General features: G+C 49.1%; 2 protein-coding genes across 2 annotated transcripts; one reads left to right on the forward strand and one right to left on the reverse strand.

Moving 5' to 3' along the window:
* Positions 1–5,305: 5,305 nt before the first annotated feature.
* Positions 5,306–7,153, forward strand: LOC121833917. The gene has a single exon (XM_042287628.1). The coding sequence runs from the start codon at positions 5,306–5,308 to the stop codon at positions 7,151–7,153; it is 1,848 nt and encodes a 615-aa protein (XP_042143562.1).
* A 6,168-nt stretch (positions 7,154–13,321) lies between these two features.
* Positions 13,322–16,203, reverse strand: LOC120843222 (putative nuclease HARBI1). The gene is made up of 4 exons (XM_040214506.3): positions 15,674–16,203; positions 15,102–15,316; positions 13,817–14,177; positions 13,322–13,591 (listed from the first exon to the last, which is right to left on the reverse strand). The coding sequence occupies exons 1-3, from the start codon at positions 16,181–16,183 to the stop codon at positions 13,859–13,861; spliced, it is 1,044 nt and encodes a 347-aa protein (XP_040070440.2). The 5' UTR covers positions 16,184–16,203; the 3' UTR covers positions 13,322–13,591; positions 13,817–13,858.
* Positions 16,204–20,342: the final 4,139 nt, after the last annotated feature.

A 20,342-nucleotide genomic window follows, 5' to 3' on the forward strand; every position in this document is an offset into this window, starting at 1 on the left:
TGAGAACAGGATTTGGTGCGAGAAGATGAGAGGAGAGACCGGATGATTTCATGTTTTACCAGGACCAGGTATTATCTCGGGTGGAAGGGAAGACGACGGCCCGTGCTGGGCTAGGACGACAACCAAGCCAGCGAAAAGCAATCACGGACTCTGCTGCCGCGGGCGAATGAAATGGACGACGGCACTCAAAAAGGCAAGCCGACACAGCTTCCTCAGGGTTTCGAACCAGAGAGCTACAGAACATCGGAAGGGCTATATGACTGGACCGCGATTATAAACGAATTTGCCGCTAGAATTGTTGTTAATGCAGCAAAGATGGAAGAAGAAAACACAATGCTGCGAGAGCGACTCGAGAGGCTCGAAGGACAGGAGAAAACGCGGAAGGCGATCAAGGGAAAAAGGCTAAGACCAAATACTCCAGAGCGGGAGGAATATTCCTCGGCGGATGAGGATATAGCCGATGAACGCGACGAAACGCCAGGCAAGAACGAGGAAACAGTCACTACTAAAGAGAGCGAAGAAACATGCAAGGAAGACGACAGGAACCCGAACCCCTGGATCGATGTCGTCCACAGAAAAAAGAAGAGCAACGCGGGGATCTACAAGATCAAAATCCGTAACGAAAAGCCACGGGAGCCGATGAACGTCGGCCCCGAGACGATAGAACGCACTCTACTCAAAGTTGGCATTCCGCATGAAAACGGAATTAGGATCAGGCATGATAAGAGAAGTGAAGCTTTTGTAATTACTACCAAGAATGAAGGCGAATTCGAGAAACTCAAACAAATTGGGAGTTTTACGAAGAATGATGGCAGCAATGTCGGAGTCAAGGTTATCTCTGGTCTACCCACCAACCACATCAGAGGAGTGATTTGTGCATGGAGCGACGAAATCAGCCCTGAAAATTTACGAAATGCAAAATGTCCAACACATAAGGTCGTATCTGCCAACTTTATTGGGAAAAGAAACAAGACGGCAATGTTTACTTTCGAGGGCAAGGACCTACCGGAAAAAGTATATATTGGCCAGGTCATAAGGCCAGTGGTACCCTACACACCCAGACCCGTTGTCTGCTTCCGGTGTCACAAGATCGGGCACAAAGCTGAGGAGTACAAAAAGAAAAAACGAAGCATGCAGGAACTGCGGCAAAACGCACACCGCAGATGTCGGGAACAACTGCAGCGCCAACCCGACTTGTGCAAATTGTGGTGGGGAACATCTGGCCTTCAGCTACCAATGCCCCAAAAGGGTGCCGATAAAGGCCGATGTCGCACCTCGAACAAAAGGACAGGTGGTCGACAAGACAGCGCTAAAAGTGCCGATCTACACACCGGTAAAGGGGCAAGCACCGACGAGTGCATCAACAACGATTCAGATGCGGGAGATGGCACAAGAGACAACGGAGAAAACTATCGGTCAAGCCAACACACGAACAAACGCCAAGAAGTCTTTTGCTGCAGTTATAAAGGCTGATGCGAAGAAGGTGGCAATTTTCAAAGAAGCCATGGAAGATTGCGTCGAAGCAATAACGGTGGCGGTCACATCGGCCATCGTAACAGTCATGGAGACAGCCACACAAAATATGGAAAGAGCATTCCGCCAGCTGTAGCATGTCTGGGTGGGAACCACCACAAAAGACATTTCGGATTATTCAATGGAATTGTAGAGGAATCAAGGGGAAGATAAACGAACTGAAGTGTAGGATTGAATCTTGGGGAGAAAGAGCCCCCGATGCCATCCTTCTACAAGAGGCAAGACACCCAGAGATGAAGATCCGGGGATACACTACATACAATGTTTGCACGGCAATCACGAACCAAGCAAAACAGAAAAAAGAAGAATTAGCCACAATCTTAATTAAAGAGGAGCACCCGCAAAGTCAAATTGATACATCATGGGGCTGTGGAGAAGATCAGGAGGTTGCGGGCGCTAAATTTACAATTGGAAAGAAAACAATCTTTATTTACTCTTTCTACACAAGACCAAGCATGGGGGACGAGAGTTTCAGGTGGGTCAACAACTGCACGGAAGACCAAACATTTATAGGGGGAGATTTCAACGCAGAACATGAACTCTGGGGCAACCTATCCTACAAAAGAGGAGAGCAACTAAAACAGCAAATGCGAAAAAACAGATTTCTCTGCGCTAATCAGCCGGGACAAGCTACGAGAATGGGGAACAAGTACCAATCCGATTCATCTCCGGACATTTTATGGATTAAAGGACTCTCAGAAGCGGACTGGCAAATCCTAGATGATCCATGGGGTAGCGATCACGCACCCATCGCCATTATGCTACACAACAAGACCATGAAAAAGAGAGAAGTCGGCGTCATTAACTGGGACAAATTTAGGAGTCTACTAACAACTAAGCTTAATACCATCGAACAAAAGACAATTACAGATCTCATACAAGAAGCTGCTGATGAGGCCACACGAAGAATTATAGTCAAAGAAGGCTCCCCAAACCCGGACAATCATCTCCTAAACCTGCAGGAAGGGCGACATAAAGCCTTGCTGAGGTACAGAAGGAAAAAGAATGAAGAAAGACGGAAAGTACTGAATCAGGCCTCAAGGGAAGTAGAAAAGTACACAAGAAATCTCAGAAAACACATTTGGGAACAACATTGTGGGACTTTCAACAATAAAACAAGCGTCAAGAAGCTATGGGGTACGTACCGAACGATGCTAGGAAAAAAGAAAGGAAAAAACACGGCAAGCAACCTAGCCCTGAAGCTCAACATTACGGAAGTGGAACTAGCTCAAAAGTTAGGAGAAACCTTTTTTCCACAACCGCAGCTGCAAAGAAAAGAAACAATTGACGTTGGAGAAAGCAGGGAAGGACAAGATTTGCCATTTACTCGAGAAGAACTCGACTACGCTATCAAGAAGGCTAAAAAGGGCACAGCCCCGGGAACCGATGGCATCACAACGGCGATGCTAAAAAACCTTCCGGAAGAGGCCAAGAGAGCTCTGCTCAGATACTTTAACGAAATATGGGAAGACGGAAAACTACCAGGAAGTTGGAAACACTCGGTCGTGGTGCCCATCCCCAAGCCAAATAAACCCAAGGACAAGATAGAAAACCTAAGGCCCATATCGCTGACGTCAAACATCTGCAAGACGATGAAGAGGATGGTGCTCGGCAGAATCAATTGGACTCTAGAGCATGAAAACAGGCTACATCCTATGCAAACAGGCTTCAGAAAGGCACTTTGCACACAGGATAGTTTAGCTCTTCTGCATCACGATCTCACCAGTAAAAAGCCTACTGCAACTCCAAAAATACTGGTCGCGGTAGACATTCGAAAAGCATTCGACTTAGTTCCACATTCCTCTGTCCTAAAGGGTGCCAGATCCTGCGGTATTCAAGGCAACATGCTCAAATTCATCGAAGAATTCTTGAGGGACAGAACGTACTCGGTATGCGTCGGAGAAGAAAGGGGACCAACACAGAGAAACCACATAGGAGTACCGCAAGGGGCAATTTTATCACCAACCCTTTTCAACATAGTTATGTCTAGATTGGCCTGGAAACTGGACAATATCAAGAATCTATCTTTCACCATATACGCAGATGACGTTACCCTCTGGACAAAGGGAGGAGTTTCGACCGCCAAGCAGACGCAATCAAAGAAGGATTGAAGGCGATCGAAGAATTCACGCATGAAGTGAGCCTTCAGGCAGCGCCAGACAAGACGGCTCTCATCCTGATCGCCACACCTGGAGGAAGAAAAAAACACGAAGTCAAGCATATCTTCTGTTTGGCAGGGACAAGGCTGCAACCGACAGAGTCAACAAAAATTTTAGGGATGCACATATTCCAGAACGGAAAAGCGAACGATTGGCTTAAAGCGCTTACAAAAAACCGGAACCATACTCTAAGTATTATCAGAAGAACAGCAACGAAGTCATGGGGAGCCAACGAAGAAACGCTAAGAATGCTCATTAAGGCTTTCCTGGTGTCGAAGGCGACTTACGGTTTCAATTACACCACACTAAGTTCAAGTCAGAAAGAATCAATCAAGATCCTTATGCGAAAACCACAAAGAGTAGTCATCGGTTTACTAAAGCATGCACGGAAAGAGGAAGTAAGAAAATGGGCAGAGCTAAACGAAATTGAAGACGTGGCGGAAGAATCTGCCACAACCCAAAAAGTTCGGCTTCACGGCACCAAGGCAGGGCGCGCGATACTCATTAAAATGAGGAACATATGTCCACAAATGGAGGAACCAGAGGAGGAACCTCCCCCCTGGGAATCGGCGCTAATCAAAACAGACGTACCAGACAAAAGAGACCAGGTCAGGGACAGGGAAACTGCGGGGATGAAGCACCTGAGGAGAGTTAAAAAACTCCAGAAAAAAGAAAACACCCAGGTGTGATGAGGTGGACTATGGAAGCGAGAAGAGAGGAAGACGAAGTGGGGCCGGACAGTGTGGTGCGCGTGAAAAAGGGGGCTTCTGAAGGCAGATCGGCAACTGCGACGCTAAAAAAGACATCGGTGGGCTCCCGCGGTCCCGACGGCAGCAACGACTGGTTCTGGACGGGCGGCTAGAGGCCCGTGAGAGCTAGCCCTGGCCAAGGGGACCGCCGCCTACGCCGGAAAGCAAACATTCCCCAAGCCGACCCAGAAGGCAGCACCCGTGGCCGCCACCGACGACGACGTGAAGGTGCGGTGCCTGACTCGAGTGAGACTATACGTCATCTATTTTCGTTTTTTCTTCTGTACATAATACACCTCTCTTTCTTTCACTCGCCGTCCTCTGGTTCTTCGTCCTTTATTCACCATCTTTCCATCACAATATCTGGCGTCCGCGACAGGACTCTCTATTTGTTAACAACCCCTAGAGAGCAGAACCCCGGGACGGCTGTGTGGGAGAGATAAGAGCATGGATGCAGAAAAATTGCTTGGCGTTGGTAAAGAGCTCGGGTACGTGGGCGAAGAACTCCGTACCTGGGTTGAGCAAGAGCATGGTAGGCAACGCGAAGAACGGGTCAGATTGCGGGAAGATGCGCGGGAAGCAGCTAAGGAGACACAGGACACCGCTGACCGAGAGCTCCGCAGGCTCCAACAGGAACAAGAAGTGTTACAGCTGCGCCTGCGCTTACAAGAGAATAGCGGCTCAGCTCATGATGAGGTCCACCACACCAATGGCAGGGGAGAGAACTCGGGAGCACAAGCTTGTCACCGGAGTCCCCACAAACTAATTCCACCATTTAATGAAAAGAGAGACGACCTGGACGCGTATATCCAACGGTTTGAGCGGGTTGCAACTAGCCAGGATTGGCCTCGAGAAAAATGGGCAATGTCCTTAAGCTTGTGCCTCACCGGTGAGGCTTTGACAGTTGTGGGTCGGATGACACCAGAGCAGTCATTGGATTATTCTAAAGTCAAACTTTCCCTGCTACAGCGGTTTCGTTACACCACTGAAGGGTACAGAGAGAAATTCAGGGAAAGCAAGCCAGAGGAGGCAGAGACGGGGAAACAATTTGCAGCCCGACTTCTTGGGTACTTTGATCGCTGGGTTGAAACTGGAGAAATTTCGAAGACGTTCGAGGCCCTGAAAGATCTGATAGTTGCGGAACAGTTCTTAAAATATTGTCGCCCAATGCTATCAGTGTTCTTAAAAGAGAGGAACTGCAAGACGCTCGAAGACATGGCAGTAACCGCGGACCACTTCTTAGAGGCGCAGGGCCAAACTAACTTGGCAAAAAGGAACAACGACAGCCTGAACAGCAACAAGGGTGGAGATCGAAGTAAGGAGGATACCCGAATGCCACCCACCGCTAGGGGGAGGAATCAATGTTTTCTCTGCAACAAGCCAGGTCACAAGGCAGCAGACTGCTGGGCGAGCACCAAGGCTCAACGCTTACCCGTGTGTTGGAGATGTGGGAAAACGGGACACAAGGCAGCAGCATGTAACTGGAAACCGCAAGACAAGCAGGATAGACCTCCTCAGGCTTCCTGTATGCTTTCCGTTCGACCAACACCTGACGAGACCGACCCAGATGACACATATGTACTACTGAAAAACGGGGACAAAATCCCAGTGGTGAATGCGGCACTTGGAAAGGCTCCACGATTTCTAGTAGAAAACATGCCAGTGGTTCGGGGAGAAGTGGGAGATCGAGCTGCCACAGTATTGCGAGACAGTGGGTGTAACACGATTGTAGTGAACAGAGACCTGGTTACGGATGATCAGCTAACTGGGGTTTCCAGTCCGGTGTTTTTGCTGGATAGGACGGTCAAATATCTGCCAGAGGCAGAAATTGATGTAAGAACGCCTTATTTTACATGCAAGGTATTGGCGAAGTGTATGGAGAACCCTCTGTATGATTTGGTACTCGGGAACATTGAAGGGGCGAGAGGGATTGATGATCCAGATGAGGAATGGGAGGGAGAAGTATCAGGGAGATCTAAAAGAAGTGAGGAGAGTAACATGCTGATAAGTACGTCCGTGCGGCACGACACTGCCGGCAGGATGACTCAAGACGAGGGTGAAAGGGTGCCAGACGACGGTGTTCTGGATAAAGAAAGAAAATACGCAGGGGCGCTCAGAAAGGGGCGCTCAGACAGCCAAAGGACGATTTCCGAGTTACCAGTCATGACATTGGATCGGATTGACATTGACCACGCTAAGCTGAAGGAGGCACAACGTAGTGATGAAACACTGAAGAGGTGTTTCGCTGTCGTTGGCACAGCGTTTGTGTCGGGAAAATCGCAGGAATCCGAGTTCTTTCTACACAACTATATTCTCTACAGAAGATACAAGGACTCGTCGCAAAAACAGTGGAAACAGCTGGTGGTCCCCAAAGAATTTCGGCAGATTGTGTTGAAGCTCGCACACGAGGGGATCATGGCTGGCCACCAAGGAACAGGAAAAACCACCGATCGTATTCGTGAGGAATTCTATTGGCCGGGAATAACAGCGGACGCGAAACGATTCGTGAAATCGTGCGACATTTGTCAGAGGACTATCCCGAAACACTTGGTTATCAGGGCACCCCTAGAAAATATGCCTATCATTAGTACACCATTCCATAGAGTTGGCATAGATATCATCGGACCTATCAATCCGGGTTCAGAGTCCGGCAGCAGGTATGTTCTGACGGTGGTGGACTTCGCACCAGATACCCTGATGCAATCCCATTGAAGAGCATTGACACCGCGGAAGTCGCAGAGGGTCTGTTACAGATATTTGCCCGAGTAGGCTTACCACGAGAAATTGTGAGCGACCGAGGGTCATGCTTCACTTCAGCCTTAATGAAGGAGGTCAGCCGCTTGCTCTCGCTCAGACATCTGACCACGACGCCTTACCATCCAATGTGCAATGGATTGGTCGAAAGGTTCAATGGGACAATTAAACAAATGATTAAACGGATGTGCCAAGAAAAACCGAGGTGTTGGGACCGGTATCTTAATCCGTTGCTCTTCGCGTACCGGGAGGTGCCGCAAAGCAGCCTAGGATTTTCACCCTTCGAACTTCTTTATGGCCGACATGTTCGCGGTCCGATGACAGTGTTGAAGGAACTCTGGACAAATGAAAGCATAGACCCCCAACGAAAACAACTTATGGTTATATGGTGGATCTTCGACGGAGACTAGAAGAGACTTGTAAGACCGCCCATGAGGAGTTGAGGAAAGCTCAAATGACCCAAAAGAGGTACTACGACAAGAAAAGTGGAGTTCGACAACTGAAAGAGGGAGACAGAGTCCTCATCTTGTTGCCAACGGACAAAAACAAGTTGATTCTGCAATGGAAAGGACCATTTCCAGTATTAAGAAGGAGGAATAACGTGGATTACCTAATAGACCTTGGAAGAGTGTCTACTGTATTTCACATCAATATGCTCAAAAAGTACGAAGAAAGGGAAGTTCTGTGTGCTCCCCGTCAAGCCCTGGTTGGCATTACCATCGAAGAGGAGTCAGAGGAGCAAGACATTCCTAGTGTCTGCCTTAGCCAACTGGAAGGCTACAACGATGTACAGATGTCAGAGGAGCTAACTGAACGACAAGCAGGAGAGGTCTACCAACTGCTAGAAGAATTTCGAGACGTATTTTTGGACTGTCCTGGTCGAACCAGTCTCGTACAGTGCAAACTGAGATTGACAACGGACACACCAATTCAAGTACGCCCGTATCCTGTCCCTCTAGCACTGCAAGACGCTGTGGAAAAGGAGGTAGACGAGATGCTACAACAAGGCATTATTGAGAAATGCGACTTAGCCTACAGTTCACCGGTAGTTGTCGTCAAAAAGAAAGACAAGATCACAAGGCTCTGCATCGACTTTCGCCAACTGAACAAGGTTCTAGTACCTGATTGCGAACCTATCCCCCGCGTCGACGTGATGTTCGCTAGAGTGAGCACAAAACGTTACTACTCCAAATTTGACTTTGCGAAGGGCTACTGGCAGGTACCAATGGCTCCAGGGTCAGAGGACGCAACGGCTTTCTCGACAACAACGGGATTATATCGATTCCGGTTTATGCCCTTCGGCATCAAAACAGCCCCGGCAGTATTTACACGGTTGATGAGGAAGATTCTTGATGGCGTACCGGACGATCACCACTACTTTGACGATGTTTTAGTTGCGTCTGACTGCTGGGAAGATCACTTAAAAGCAGTGCGTCAGTTTTTGACCAGGGTAAGAGAAGGAGGACTAACGATCTAACCCAAAAAGACAGAGATTGGCTTCTCCAAAATAACATTCCTGGGCCATAAGGTTGGGCAAGGATCCTTCGAGCCTCTAACGGAGACCCTGAAGAAAATCCAGGACTGTAAACAACCTCGAACCAAAAAAGAAGTAAGATCATTCCTGGGATTAACAGGCTACTACAGGGAGTTTATCCCAAACTACGCGGAGACCGCACTTCCTTTGACGGAGCTGACGAAACAAAGAGCGTTTGACAAAGTTATCTGGGAGAAGAAACACGCAAAGGCATTCGATGAACTGAAAAGACTGCTTTCCAGAAAGCCTATCTTGAAATCACCAGATGTGACGAAGACATTCGTACTGAGGACAGACGCCTCAGAAAGGTCCTTGGGAGCCGTGCTCATGCAAGAGCACGACAACGTTCTTCATCCCAACGCTTATGCTAGTCGTAAACTACTACCCCAAGAGGTCGCCTATTCCACCATAGAGAGAGAATGTCTAGCTCTCATATGGGCAGTAAAAAAGTTTCATGTATACTTGTTCGGAAGACACTTCACCATACAAAGCGATCATCAACCGTTGCAGTACCTTAATTCAGCCAGAAAATTAAACAACCGGGTACTGAGGTGGAGTTTACTACTCGCCGAATACGACTTCCACGTCGCGTACATCAAGGGAAGCGAAAACTTTGGAGCAGACTTTTTGAGTCGCTTGTAATCTGCACTGGCACATCACTGTCATCGTGAAGGCCTGTCCATCCCTTTGTGTATTCTATGACAAGATGAAAACATGGCTTACACAAGCAAGTTTGGTAAACACAAGCAATATGATGGCTTGCGAAACTGGGACGTGAGAACGCGAACAGCCAGCTGAGTGAGTGTCAACACCAGCCAAATTACTTAGTTTAACTTAGAAAAGTAGTGCGATGTTTCTTACTCTTATGTTTTTGGTTTGATTGTTTGTTTGTCCCTTTTTGAAACAATTGGAACAATTGTCTTAAAGGGGGGGTCGTGTGGTGAGGTGGACTATGGAAGCGAGAAGAGAGGAAGTCGAAGTGGGGCCGGACAGTGTGGTGCGCGTGAAAAAGGGGGCTTCTGAAGGCAGATCGGCAACTGCGACGCTAAAAAAGACATCGGTGGGCTCCCGCGGTCCCGACGGCAGCAACGACTGGTTCTGGACGGGCGGCTAGAGGCCCGTGAGAGCTAGCCCTGGCCAAGAGGACCGCCGCCTACGCCGGAAAGCAAACATTCCCCAAGCCGACCCAGAAGGCAGCACCCGTGGCCGCCACCGACGACGACGTGAAGGTGCGGTGCCTGACTCGAGTGAGACTATACGTCATCTATTTTCGTTTTTTCTTCTGTACATAATACACCTCTTTCTTTCACTCGCCGTCCTCGGGTTCTTCGTCCTTTATTCACCATCTTTCCATCACACCAGGTCATCTACACCGATGCAACAGTTACTAAGGAGGGAAAAGCGGCTTGTGCATGGTTTAACACGACAAAGAACAACTATGGGCGAAGGCTCCTGGAAGAAGGAACCCACGTGAAAAGGGCCGAACTAGAAGCAGTGGCCGACGCCATACAGAGCCACTGCCATGAAGAAAAGGAGACTATATACCTCTTCTCGGACTCTAGAAAGGCCATCGAGGAACTTCGAAACCCATGCACCATGGGCAAGGCAGCACAAAAGATCATGATAAACATCAAAGAAGCAAGAAGCAAGGACACCAACTTCTACCTGGAGTGGGTTCCCGGTCACTCAGGGATCCTTGGACAAGACAGGGCCGAGCGGGAAGCCAAGGCGGAGATAATCTTCCAATACTATCGCCACCAATCGACGCTTCCAGCCATCGTGCCCGTCGAGCAACGGGACCCGTTTGACTTCGCTCCTCACGAGGCCAGGGACGTCAATAAGGAACGAAGAAGGGCCAGACTTAATGCCCTTAAACCTATCCCTCCTGCCCTACCAACAATGAGGCTCAGTAGGTGGCAAAGGGTTTGCATTAGGAGGTTGCACTCTGAAGCCACGAACGACCCATGTACGCTTAGTAGAAAAGGCATAAGCCAAGATAGCGGCCGCCCCTTCTGCGAACAGACTACAGGAAGCCTAAGGCATATGCTTTGGGAATGCGAGTGTTGGAAAGAAAAGACGATGAAGCATAAGACCTCAGCAAGGGTAATAAGTTATGAAGAATGGACCCAACCATTACAAGCGTTAGAAGATATTGAACGCAATAAGGAGCTGCTTAAGAGTCTCCTAGACTTCATCGCCTCTACAGGAATAAAAAAGATTCATCTAGGCACCGCGTAGCAAGCTCCTGTACCTGCGCGACCCCTCCCCTCCACCCCCCCCCCCCTCACATTTTTTAAAGTCTAACCGCCGAATTCATAGATGTCACTCCGAGTCATGCCAAGTGAAGGGCGACCCTTCACTTACAGAAGGGCGGTTGAAGGGGCACTTCCACTTGAAGTGAGGTTTACCATTCTGAAATGGCACTTCGCTTTCACTCGAGCAAGTGAAGGGAGCCCTTCTACGGGATGCGTCCGGGAGCGAGAGTAGAAAAGAAATTTATATTTATACTTTGCGTAAGACCACAAAAGTAAGTTAATTCTTAGTGTGTTTACATAATTTGTGTTTATAAAGAAATATTAGCACATAACAAACATGTTGCGATTTCAGAAACGAACGTAGCTCGTGCATCTTCTTTCAAACTAAATTGGCCAGCAATATAGCCATCAATATCCATGCTGAATACATTCCAAGTCCTTCCGATATCCTTGTTCCAACGCCACCACCGCCGTTGCCTTTTCGTGTTTACTTGCCCTGCTGGTTTGTTCTTTTAAAGTTTTCATTTCCGTAGCGTGTAATGGATAAGGCCAAGGCACCCGCTGCGCGGTTCACAGAGATCGAAAAGGCAATACTGATGGAACTTGTAATGACGTACAAAAAAATCATCGAATGTAAAAAGACCGACGAATCGTCGTTAAACAAAAAAAAGGCAACTTGGATTCGACTCTGCAACGAGTATAACTGCAACCACGGTGTATATCGACGGGACGTGAAACAGCTAAAAAAATGGTGGGAAAATGTGAAGGCCAAAGCGAAGAAGGACCATTCCAAAGAAAAAAACAAGGTCCACAAAACAGGCAAGTCTCTCGTTCAGGTTTCTCATCGCGCTGAAAGTGCCTCGGAATGAGCGATGGGTCACATTTGTAGCCCGAACTGTCGGTCACAAATTCGCCCTTGTTTCGAACTGTTGTTTCTGGAATACCTGTCATGGGGGATGGAGCGTGAACGTGCGCAGACAAGTCGGTTATGCAACCTAATGCTGTCAGTTGAATACCGTAGTAACCTGACAATGGAGCAGCATGAACGGAACCGCAGCACGATATAATACTACCGTTAAATCAGTAATTCTACTTGCAGTTTTTGCGGCGGACATGTACAGTAGATCACAACTGACAACACCCAGATGCTCAATATTTCATTTCATTACGCATGGGGCAGAGGGGATGAACATTCCCTATCAGCAAATGCATGCCTATAAATCGGGGTATATTTAAAAAGGAAAACAGATCTTAGATAACAATAGAACTTGGAGTGCCTAGATTGACTACTGTTTGCTCCTTTAGGAGGGGGGCCACCTGGCAAGCCAATGAGCGCCACCTCCGTGCTGGTTGGGGCGGTGGCCTCACACGTGTTCAACAGACAGGAAAATATGGAGGACAGCGATGGGGCACCCTATCTGCCCCCGGTCTGCAGCCTCCCAGTTCTCCGACTACTGCAGCCGATGCTGGATGGCGAGGAGGACCCTCTTGATGCCGACTTGGGTAGAATGCTTGAACCGTTTCCATGTCTTGACCTGTACTTTCTAAACTGGTACCTTTTCGTCTTTACCCACTGATCTTCTCATGGATATGCATGGATACGGTTATAGATCATAATGAGTCTGCCTTCAGAAATGTTTCACCTGGTGTTCCTCAGTAGTACATACTGGCACCCCTACGTTTTTTAATAATCATGAATGACCTTGCAGCAACCATCTCATCTAATATTAATCTTGTTGCAGATGACTGTGTCGTCAATAACAAAGTAAAAAGTGTGCATGACAACATTCAATTTCAAGATAATTTAGTAAAAATGAACAAATGGTGCGAACAGCATGTACATTACTTATGTACAAGGTAACATATATCATTGCAGGGCTGGGTTCCATACAGCTTCAAAACAGTACATGGCAACTACTGCAGACTAACAATGACCATACTCCCCTGACAAAGAAACAAACAGCACAGGGTATTAAAATAATCATAGCATGATTTCTGCCAAGAAATATCTATACCAAGCACTCCAAAAGGTGGAAACGGTTAAGTGATCTAGTGGCCTAGTTTATGGCACAGGTTCAAAATGGATGAAAACATTGTTACACATTAGATCAGCAGCAGAAAAAAAAATCAAATACTTCAAATTGCAACTGCATGAAAAACAAAAATACAATCTCAAACGTATAAAAACCCTTTCTACTCTTCATGTATGTCCCATTGTTCACTTCATAACTTCTACGTGTTCTTTCAATTGCAGAGGAGCCCGGTTCACCAGCTGGGCCTGCCTCAGACGTCGGTGCACCACTGTCACCAGCGGCAGCCTGCATCGCTGATAGACCTGCAGCAGCCCCAGCAGCTTGCCTGATTAGCCAGACATCTACTGCAGGGTCACCAGCTCCTACACCTGCGGCTGCTGCAGCGTGCAACAGTGGTAGTGCGGCAGCAGCTGTGGGCAGTGGTGCCCGCCAGGTCGGAGGACGTATGGCGCTGCTGGAAAGGAGCCTCGCAGAGGAAAACGATATGAGGATGGCCTTTGTCCAGCAGGAGCATGCCCTGCGCTGCAACTTCCTTGAACAGGACCACCGCGACGCACTCAGCAAGAGAGCTGCGCTGCATGAAATGGAAATTAAATTGCGCGAGGACGAGCTGAAAAAAAGAAATGCCATTCACGAAATGGAGATGAAGCTCCTGTGTATCAAGGAAAACATACTGCTGCAGGAGCTGAGCCAGAAGGCTGCACAATAAATCATGTTCAAACTGCTATGCCTGCTTTACTGATGGTTCACTTTTAAAGTCAAACTGAAGTATCACACACTTGGAAGTACGACTCCTCACCTTCATGGCCTGTGTGATGGGCCTCTTGAGCCTACGTGCAGCTCACGTAAAGCTCAGCAGAATGATGTTCTGCCGGATACGCAGACCCGAAGGAGAGTCCTCCGGGAGAATCGGTGGCAGGTGTGGCTGCCGCCGCCTTCTGGCATTCCGTGCCCTGGGACTTGGTGGCGGGGGTGGAGGAGGAGGTAGGGGCTCATTTCTTGCACGTCCCAGATTATGCAAAGCCGCACACGCGGTGATGATGCTGCATGAGTGGCGAGTCTTGTGCTGGAGCCGCATATCCAAACAGGGAAATCGTCTCTTCCAGACCCCAAAGGCCCTCTCGACGGAGTTCCTCGTTCGGATCTGGGCCTTGTTGTACCTAAATCAAATTATAAGGCATGTGATCGATTTTTAGGCATCTGGGAACATACTTGCAATCACTGTATTTTCTTTTTCAGTATGGAAATAACAGGTTGACATTCTTTTGTCGAGGTTAGATATGTTTTATTGACAACTTTTCGTGCACGCACGGCTTCAGGATACTGTTGACATCTCATGGAAACTTTTTCGTTCTTGCGACATTTCGTCGACAAACGTTTTCTTCTGCTAGGTGGATTGAATTTAGTGGTCGCGGTCGTCAAATCTTATGATTTTTTTTTCATTTGCCTAATGCTGAAAAAGAAAAATTAGACTGAATTTACTTTTTAGTGAATGAACCACCGACGGCGGGGCAAGCTATGTCTTAAACAGACCACACGATCACACCTCGCTTTGCTCCGCTCTGCTAGGGGAAATGGTTCATTAGCGATGTGCGCGACCAAAAGCGCCGCTGCGGTCAGCTTTCGACGATTGGCCAAACCGTGGGCATATGAGCATTGTCAGATTGTCAGCTTTGACGGTGTTACTTTCGGATTGCAATGACTCCTAGCTTCCACTGTGCTTTTTAAACACACCACCGAAGTCGTCGTCGCACCTGATGGTAAGTAGACAGGATAACAACTGGTGACGTCACGTCGAGGCAAATCCCACTCGTGACGTCACGGATGGAAACCATAACAGGGCGCCATTGAAACATCTCGGTGCTAAAATAATCTCAAGTTCGAGCTTGCACCAAGCCTTGTCGAAACCGCCAAGGGTTCGGCAAGGTAGGAAAGAACATTGGATATCGGCGAAGTGATCTGTCCATGAAACGCTTGAAGAACTGTTTGTCACCGGCAATGACTGCCTGCTATTACAGACATTAGTGATGTTGTCAGTGCAGTACCAAAACAAATCTTATACTTCTGCCGATGATTTGGCTTACCTCCCTCCGGGACTATTTGCCGCTCCAGGGTTTGCGAGCGGCGTCATCAGGAAAGGGAGACAGGCATAGCCCATATCCCCCAGCAGGACGCCGGGCACTCTGCTCTCCTCGTAAAGGGCACGCGCACGACTGCCATCAAAGATGCGGCTGTCGTGCACAGATCCTGGCCAACTTGCCACAACATCAAAGAACTGTAGCTGTGGGCCGGTGATGGCCTGCAGGTATATAACATTGCATTAATACGGCAATTTGGGCCAGTTGGCTCATGCTCGAAAACAAGTGAAACAACTGCCCCCCCCCCCCCCCCCCCCGGGGCTGGCTACGTGCCTGTTGCCCGTAAATAACGCCGCATATGCAAGCTAGGTATAGGCTGTGCAATGGCTATTTCGAGCGGGCCCAGAGGTGTACAATAAGCAGCAACAACACAGCTGATGAAAGGGTTTCCCTATGTTTTACAATGATCGGGTTGAACAGCTGAAATCGTTTTGCGTGAGCATTACCCATGCTTCCCAGCCTGGCAGTTTAGTAGGCAAGCTACGTCAATAAAGGGGGTATAAGAAATATGAGCTCACCTGGACGTTCAGGGAGAAGACTCCTTTCCTATTGCGATAAACTTCCGCATCATCTCCGCCGGGGCTTCTGATGCGCACGTGGGTGCAGTCGATGCAACCCGTGACGCCAGGAAACTGCCCCATTGCGTAGAAGTCGCGCATAACGCCGTGGTACTCCGACGCAGCCGGGAAGTGCACCAGCCTTCGGAAGAGCACCCTCGCGATGAGCGTCGTCACCGTCCTCACTGTGCGGCAGACAGTCGGCTGGGAGACATGCACCAGGTCTCCCGCTACCATCTGGAAGGTCCCGGCGCCGTAAAAGCGAAGGGTGACCAGCAACTGGAGCAGGGGGGTGAGCGGCAGTCCTCGGTTGTCGCCGGTTTGCTGGAGAGGCAGCAGCGTCAGGAGTTCCCTCACCGTCGGCTTCGTAAAGCGATATCTCGCGAGGAACTGGCGGTCACTGTACAGCTCCATCGGGTTCAGGCGGTCCGATAGATTACGCCGCGGCACCGACGGACCGAGCGGGTACATAACGCCGAACACAAGGTCGCACGCACGAGAAGCGAACTCAAAAGACGCGATCCTGCGAGCGGCATCACTCCGATAACCCGGGTAACCCGCCATCTTTTGCGATGAAGGGAGGCTCGAGTGTAGTTGAAGGGCGGTGCCACCGCTCACTTGAATTTTTTCGAGAAAAGTCCGAGTGAAGTGCGAGGCGAGGGAGCGTTTCGAGTGAAGGGGGATTTATGAAACGTAATGACACCCACTCAAGGGCGTTGGAAGTTAAGTTCGAGTGAAGTGGGATCTATGAATTCGGCGGTAAAGACTTCAGTCGCAAGACATTTCTTTTTTTTCTGACAATAAACGTTTTCCAACCAACATCGGTTTCTTAACCTATCACGCTACGACTTTGTGCAGCGTTTCCCACAGTTAGTGCATTTTTTTTTGTAAAATTTGCAAAGAGCGAACTTACCTGAGGAAAAAGTAAAGAAAGAAGAAGGCTTAGCTCCTATGGAAACGCAGCGACGCCACCGGTCTTCAGGCGCCGTTTCGCACGGGAGACAAGAGATGGCGCAGGCGATCGCTACGCCAACTGCCGCCAACGAACCAGCAGACGACGCCGAGAGTCGGCGTATTTAGCAGACAAGGAACAGCAGTTCCTTGTTATTACCACGCCTGTTTTTGTTTCTGTGACTGTCGCCGCCTGCGGAACGCGCGCCGCTTTTGAGTCGAAAAGATTGTCTGCTAAAGACGCTGGCTCTCGGCGCCGTATGCTCGTTCGTTGGCGGCGTTCGTTGCGCCATCTCTTGTGTCCCGTGCGAAACGGCGCCGTGTTGTTTGAAGACCGGTGGCGTCGCTGCGTTTCCATAGGAGCTAAGCCTATTTCTTTCTTTACTTTTTCCTCAGGTAAGTTCACTTTTTGCAAATTTTACAAAAAAAAAAAAAATGCAGCATCTGTGGGCAACGTTGCACAAAATCGTAGCGTGATAGGTTAAGAAACCGAATTTTGCGGTCGATTTAAAGAGCCTGCCGTCTCCTTGTTTCACCCTGTAGATACACTCCAGCACGCACCTCTCGTAGGGCCGAGTTTCAGCGCGCGTCGGTGGCGGGGCCTGGAACTCGGTATTCTTTTTTGCCTTTTTCCGCGCTGCACCAGGTTATGTTGGCCTCTCTGGCGTTGGCTGCGCAAACTAAAAAAAAACAACAAAACAAACAAACTAAGTAACGTATTGGACTCCTTCCTTTACACAGAGAAAAACATTTTACAGCGTGAACGCGTTGAAACCGGAAAGCGCGATCAGCTGGCACGCACACACGGATGACAAGAAGCTGACGAGGTAGGAGGGCCGAGTTTTTGTGTCGAGAACGCCTCTCACTAGGCGGCGCTAAAATTCGGCCCTCAGCCTGGAGCAGGCTCTTCGATAGGGAGCGCGCAGATAAAGTGGTCGTAAGTATAGAGTTGGTCGTGCTCGATACAAAAAGATTACGCCGCAAATATACATACAAATATACAAGCGTGCGCCCCGCAGTAACAGTCTCTATCGGCGAATGCAATGGCCTGAGGAACGCAGCCAGCGAGCGAAAAATCTCGGAGGCCATTTCGGAAGATGCTTTGCGCGACACTATGCCGCTAGGATCGCTTCGATTTTGCAAAAGTTCTATTGGGGTTTTGACAAAAATCCACCAGAGAACTACCCCGGCGAATACGTTCCACGCGGGTCACGTGCGTCACGTGCCCATGGATAACATATGGTTCGATTTTCATGGCGACTTGCAGCTGCTCCTTTCTCTTCGTAGCTCAGAGACCAGGCCGGTTCACTATGAACGTCTCAACCAACAGAAAAGTGCCAGCCACTGGTGGAACCATAGACAGCAGTCGAATCTTAAGCGTCACCGTGATAGCGTGCCTGATAATGGCGTTTGCTTCCCTGACTCTCGCCTTAGTGATCCTCGTCGTGATGACCGACACAAAAGGAACTGCCCCGAGAAACGACACCAGCTACTGCTGTCCCGACGTGGCATCACAGCTCATCGTGGCCGCCAATTTCACCTTGGACCCTTGTGGAGCTTACACCAAGTACGCTTGCCACAACATGGACGCCCTCAGCAGAAAGAAAGTAGACAACCAGTCCTTAAAGGCGCTTCGTATATCCGCCACGATTGGTCTATTTCGAAGTCCCGCCGGAAAATATATCGCCGCGTTTCACCGAAGCTGCCTGTTTACCCTAGGCCAGGGCTCCGATCTGCCCGAGAAAGCCATGACTGCACTCGTAGAGACCACCGGAGTTTCCAAAACCATGAGTCCGACGGACGTTCTTCGCGTTTTGCTTCAGCTGTCCGTGCTGCACGGCCTTCACACACCGGTCGCTATAACAGTGCTCCCACTTTACGAATGAAACAACGTTTTCACCATGGCCCCCGATGTGCAGTCAACCTTCGCCGGAGGTAGATACGATTACGTGCGTCAAAAAGTGCTCACTGTGTACAACCAAATATTGCGAGTCAACGTGTCAAAAGAGGACATGTCGAAACTGCACTCGTCGTCACCAAAAACGAAGCTAGGGAGTATGACGTGTAATGATAGCTTTCAGGTCTTGCACACACTCATTTCAGGCGTTTCTCAGCAAGAGTGGATCGCCATGGCAGCTCCGTTTCACATCGGGCCAACACCGAGTGCTATGTGTTACAAGGACATCGACTTCATTTCGGAAATATTGCACGCCCTGACCTCGGAATCCGAACGTCGGGAAGTTCAGCTTGCTCTTCTCTTGGTCATGTGCAGCGTCGACCTCGTCTTGCGTCGCTACGCGCATCCACCGAACATCAATTCTCTATTTTCGAGATGCCAGAGTTTGACCAACAAACTAACGCCCCTCTGGAGAATAATCGCCCTCGAACAACTAACGGATTCACAGAGGGACCGCGATGTACGGGGCATTTTCATCGCCACGAAGAAGGCCGTCATTGGGGACGTGCTGGAGCTTTTGCATCCTGCAGACGCGAAGGAAGCTGAACGCCTCCTGTCCACAGTACGCCTTGTTCTACCAAAACAGCTGATCCCCGATCATCTGCCGCTCCCAGAAGCCGCACCCAACTACTTTATAAACGCCCTTAAAATGAAGCTGTACAGAGTCACTGTAGACAAGCGGCTTGAGGCGTTTGTCCTAGACCCGTATGAGTTACACCACGCGTTGCTGGAGACGACCATCAGGCGTCTCCATAACGACGTCATTCTGGTGCCTTCCTTAGCCTACCCCTCGTTCAGGTTCGGCAACGACGTGGATCCCGCCATCAACGCGGCTACGGTGGGCGTGGAGATGGCTTTCGAGATGTGGAGTCTCGTGTTCGACTTCGACAACTGGTCCGAGGAAAGTGCCTCCAGAATACAAGAGCACATCGCTTGTTCTTCCGTCGGGATCTCGCAAGGCCGCACTTTGCACACCAAGGCCCGCCTGTCCATCAAATCGGCGTCCGCATCTGTGCGAGCAGTTGGCAGACCCTGGCACCTGCCTCAGTACGTCTGGGGCCACAACCGTCTGTCCAGGGCACAGATGTTCTACATGAAGTTCGCCACGCAATACTGCGCCGGGTGGAGGGGAACGAATTCGGTAGACGAAGTGCTTACGAGCCTTCGCGACTTCAGAGAAACCTACAGCTGCCCCCTTTCTGCGAGCAAGGCCGTCAACTGTTCTTTCGATTACTAATTTTAGGGATTGCGTCCAACCTTTCAGTATGCATTTCCGATTGATCTGTTCGCTCCTCACCCATCTTGTTTGATGCAACGCATCGGTTATCTAGTCTTGCCTATTGTGCTTTGAAGAAAAACTCTGAAATCGAAATACTTGAATTTGAACGAAAGCTGGGAGTTTTACGCACAGCAGCCAACGCAGCCGATGCTGCGATCAATAGGGCCACTCAAACAGCTTCAAAAGTCAATCATCTGTGCTAATAATTTCTGTGCGTTTAAAACACAATTATAATCCATTCTATTTATTTGAATTTTTTTATAAGTGCTCCTATGTGTGTGTATGTGTGTTTTTTTTGTCTTTTGCGTTCAAGTGCCATGTTCTTAGTTATATAATATTTTGCCATAAGTCCGACAACTACAGTCTGTTTCATCATAAGTAAGAAGCGCATAATCAAAGATGTAGACAAAAAAAAAAAGAAGTGAACGCAAACACGCGAACAC

The sequence above is a fragment of the Ixodes scapularis genome, unplaced genomic scaffold, assembly GCF_016920785.2.
Source record: "Ixodes scapularis isolate PalLabHiFi unplaced genomic scaffold, ASM1692078v2 ptg000058l_1__unscaffolded, whole genome shotgun sequence".
In the NCBI taxonomy this organism is placed as follows: domain Eukaryota; kingdom Metazoa; phylum Arthropoda; class Arachnida; order Ixodida; family Ixodidae; genus Ixodes; species Ixodes scapularis.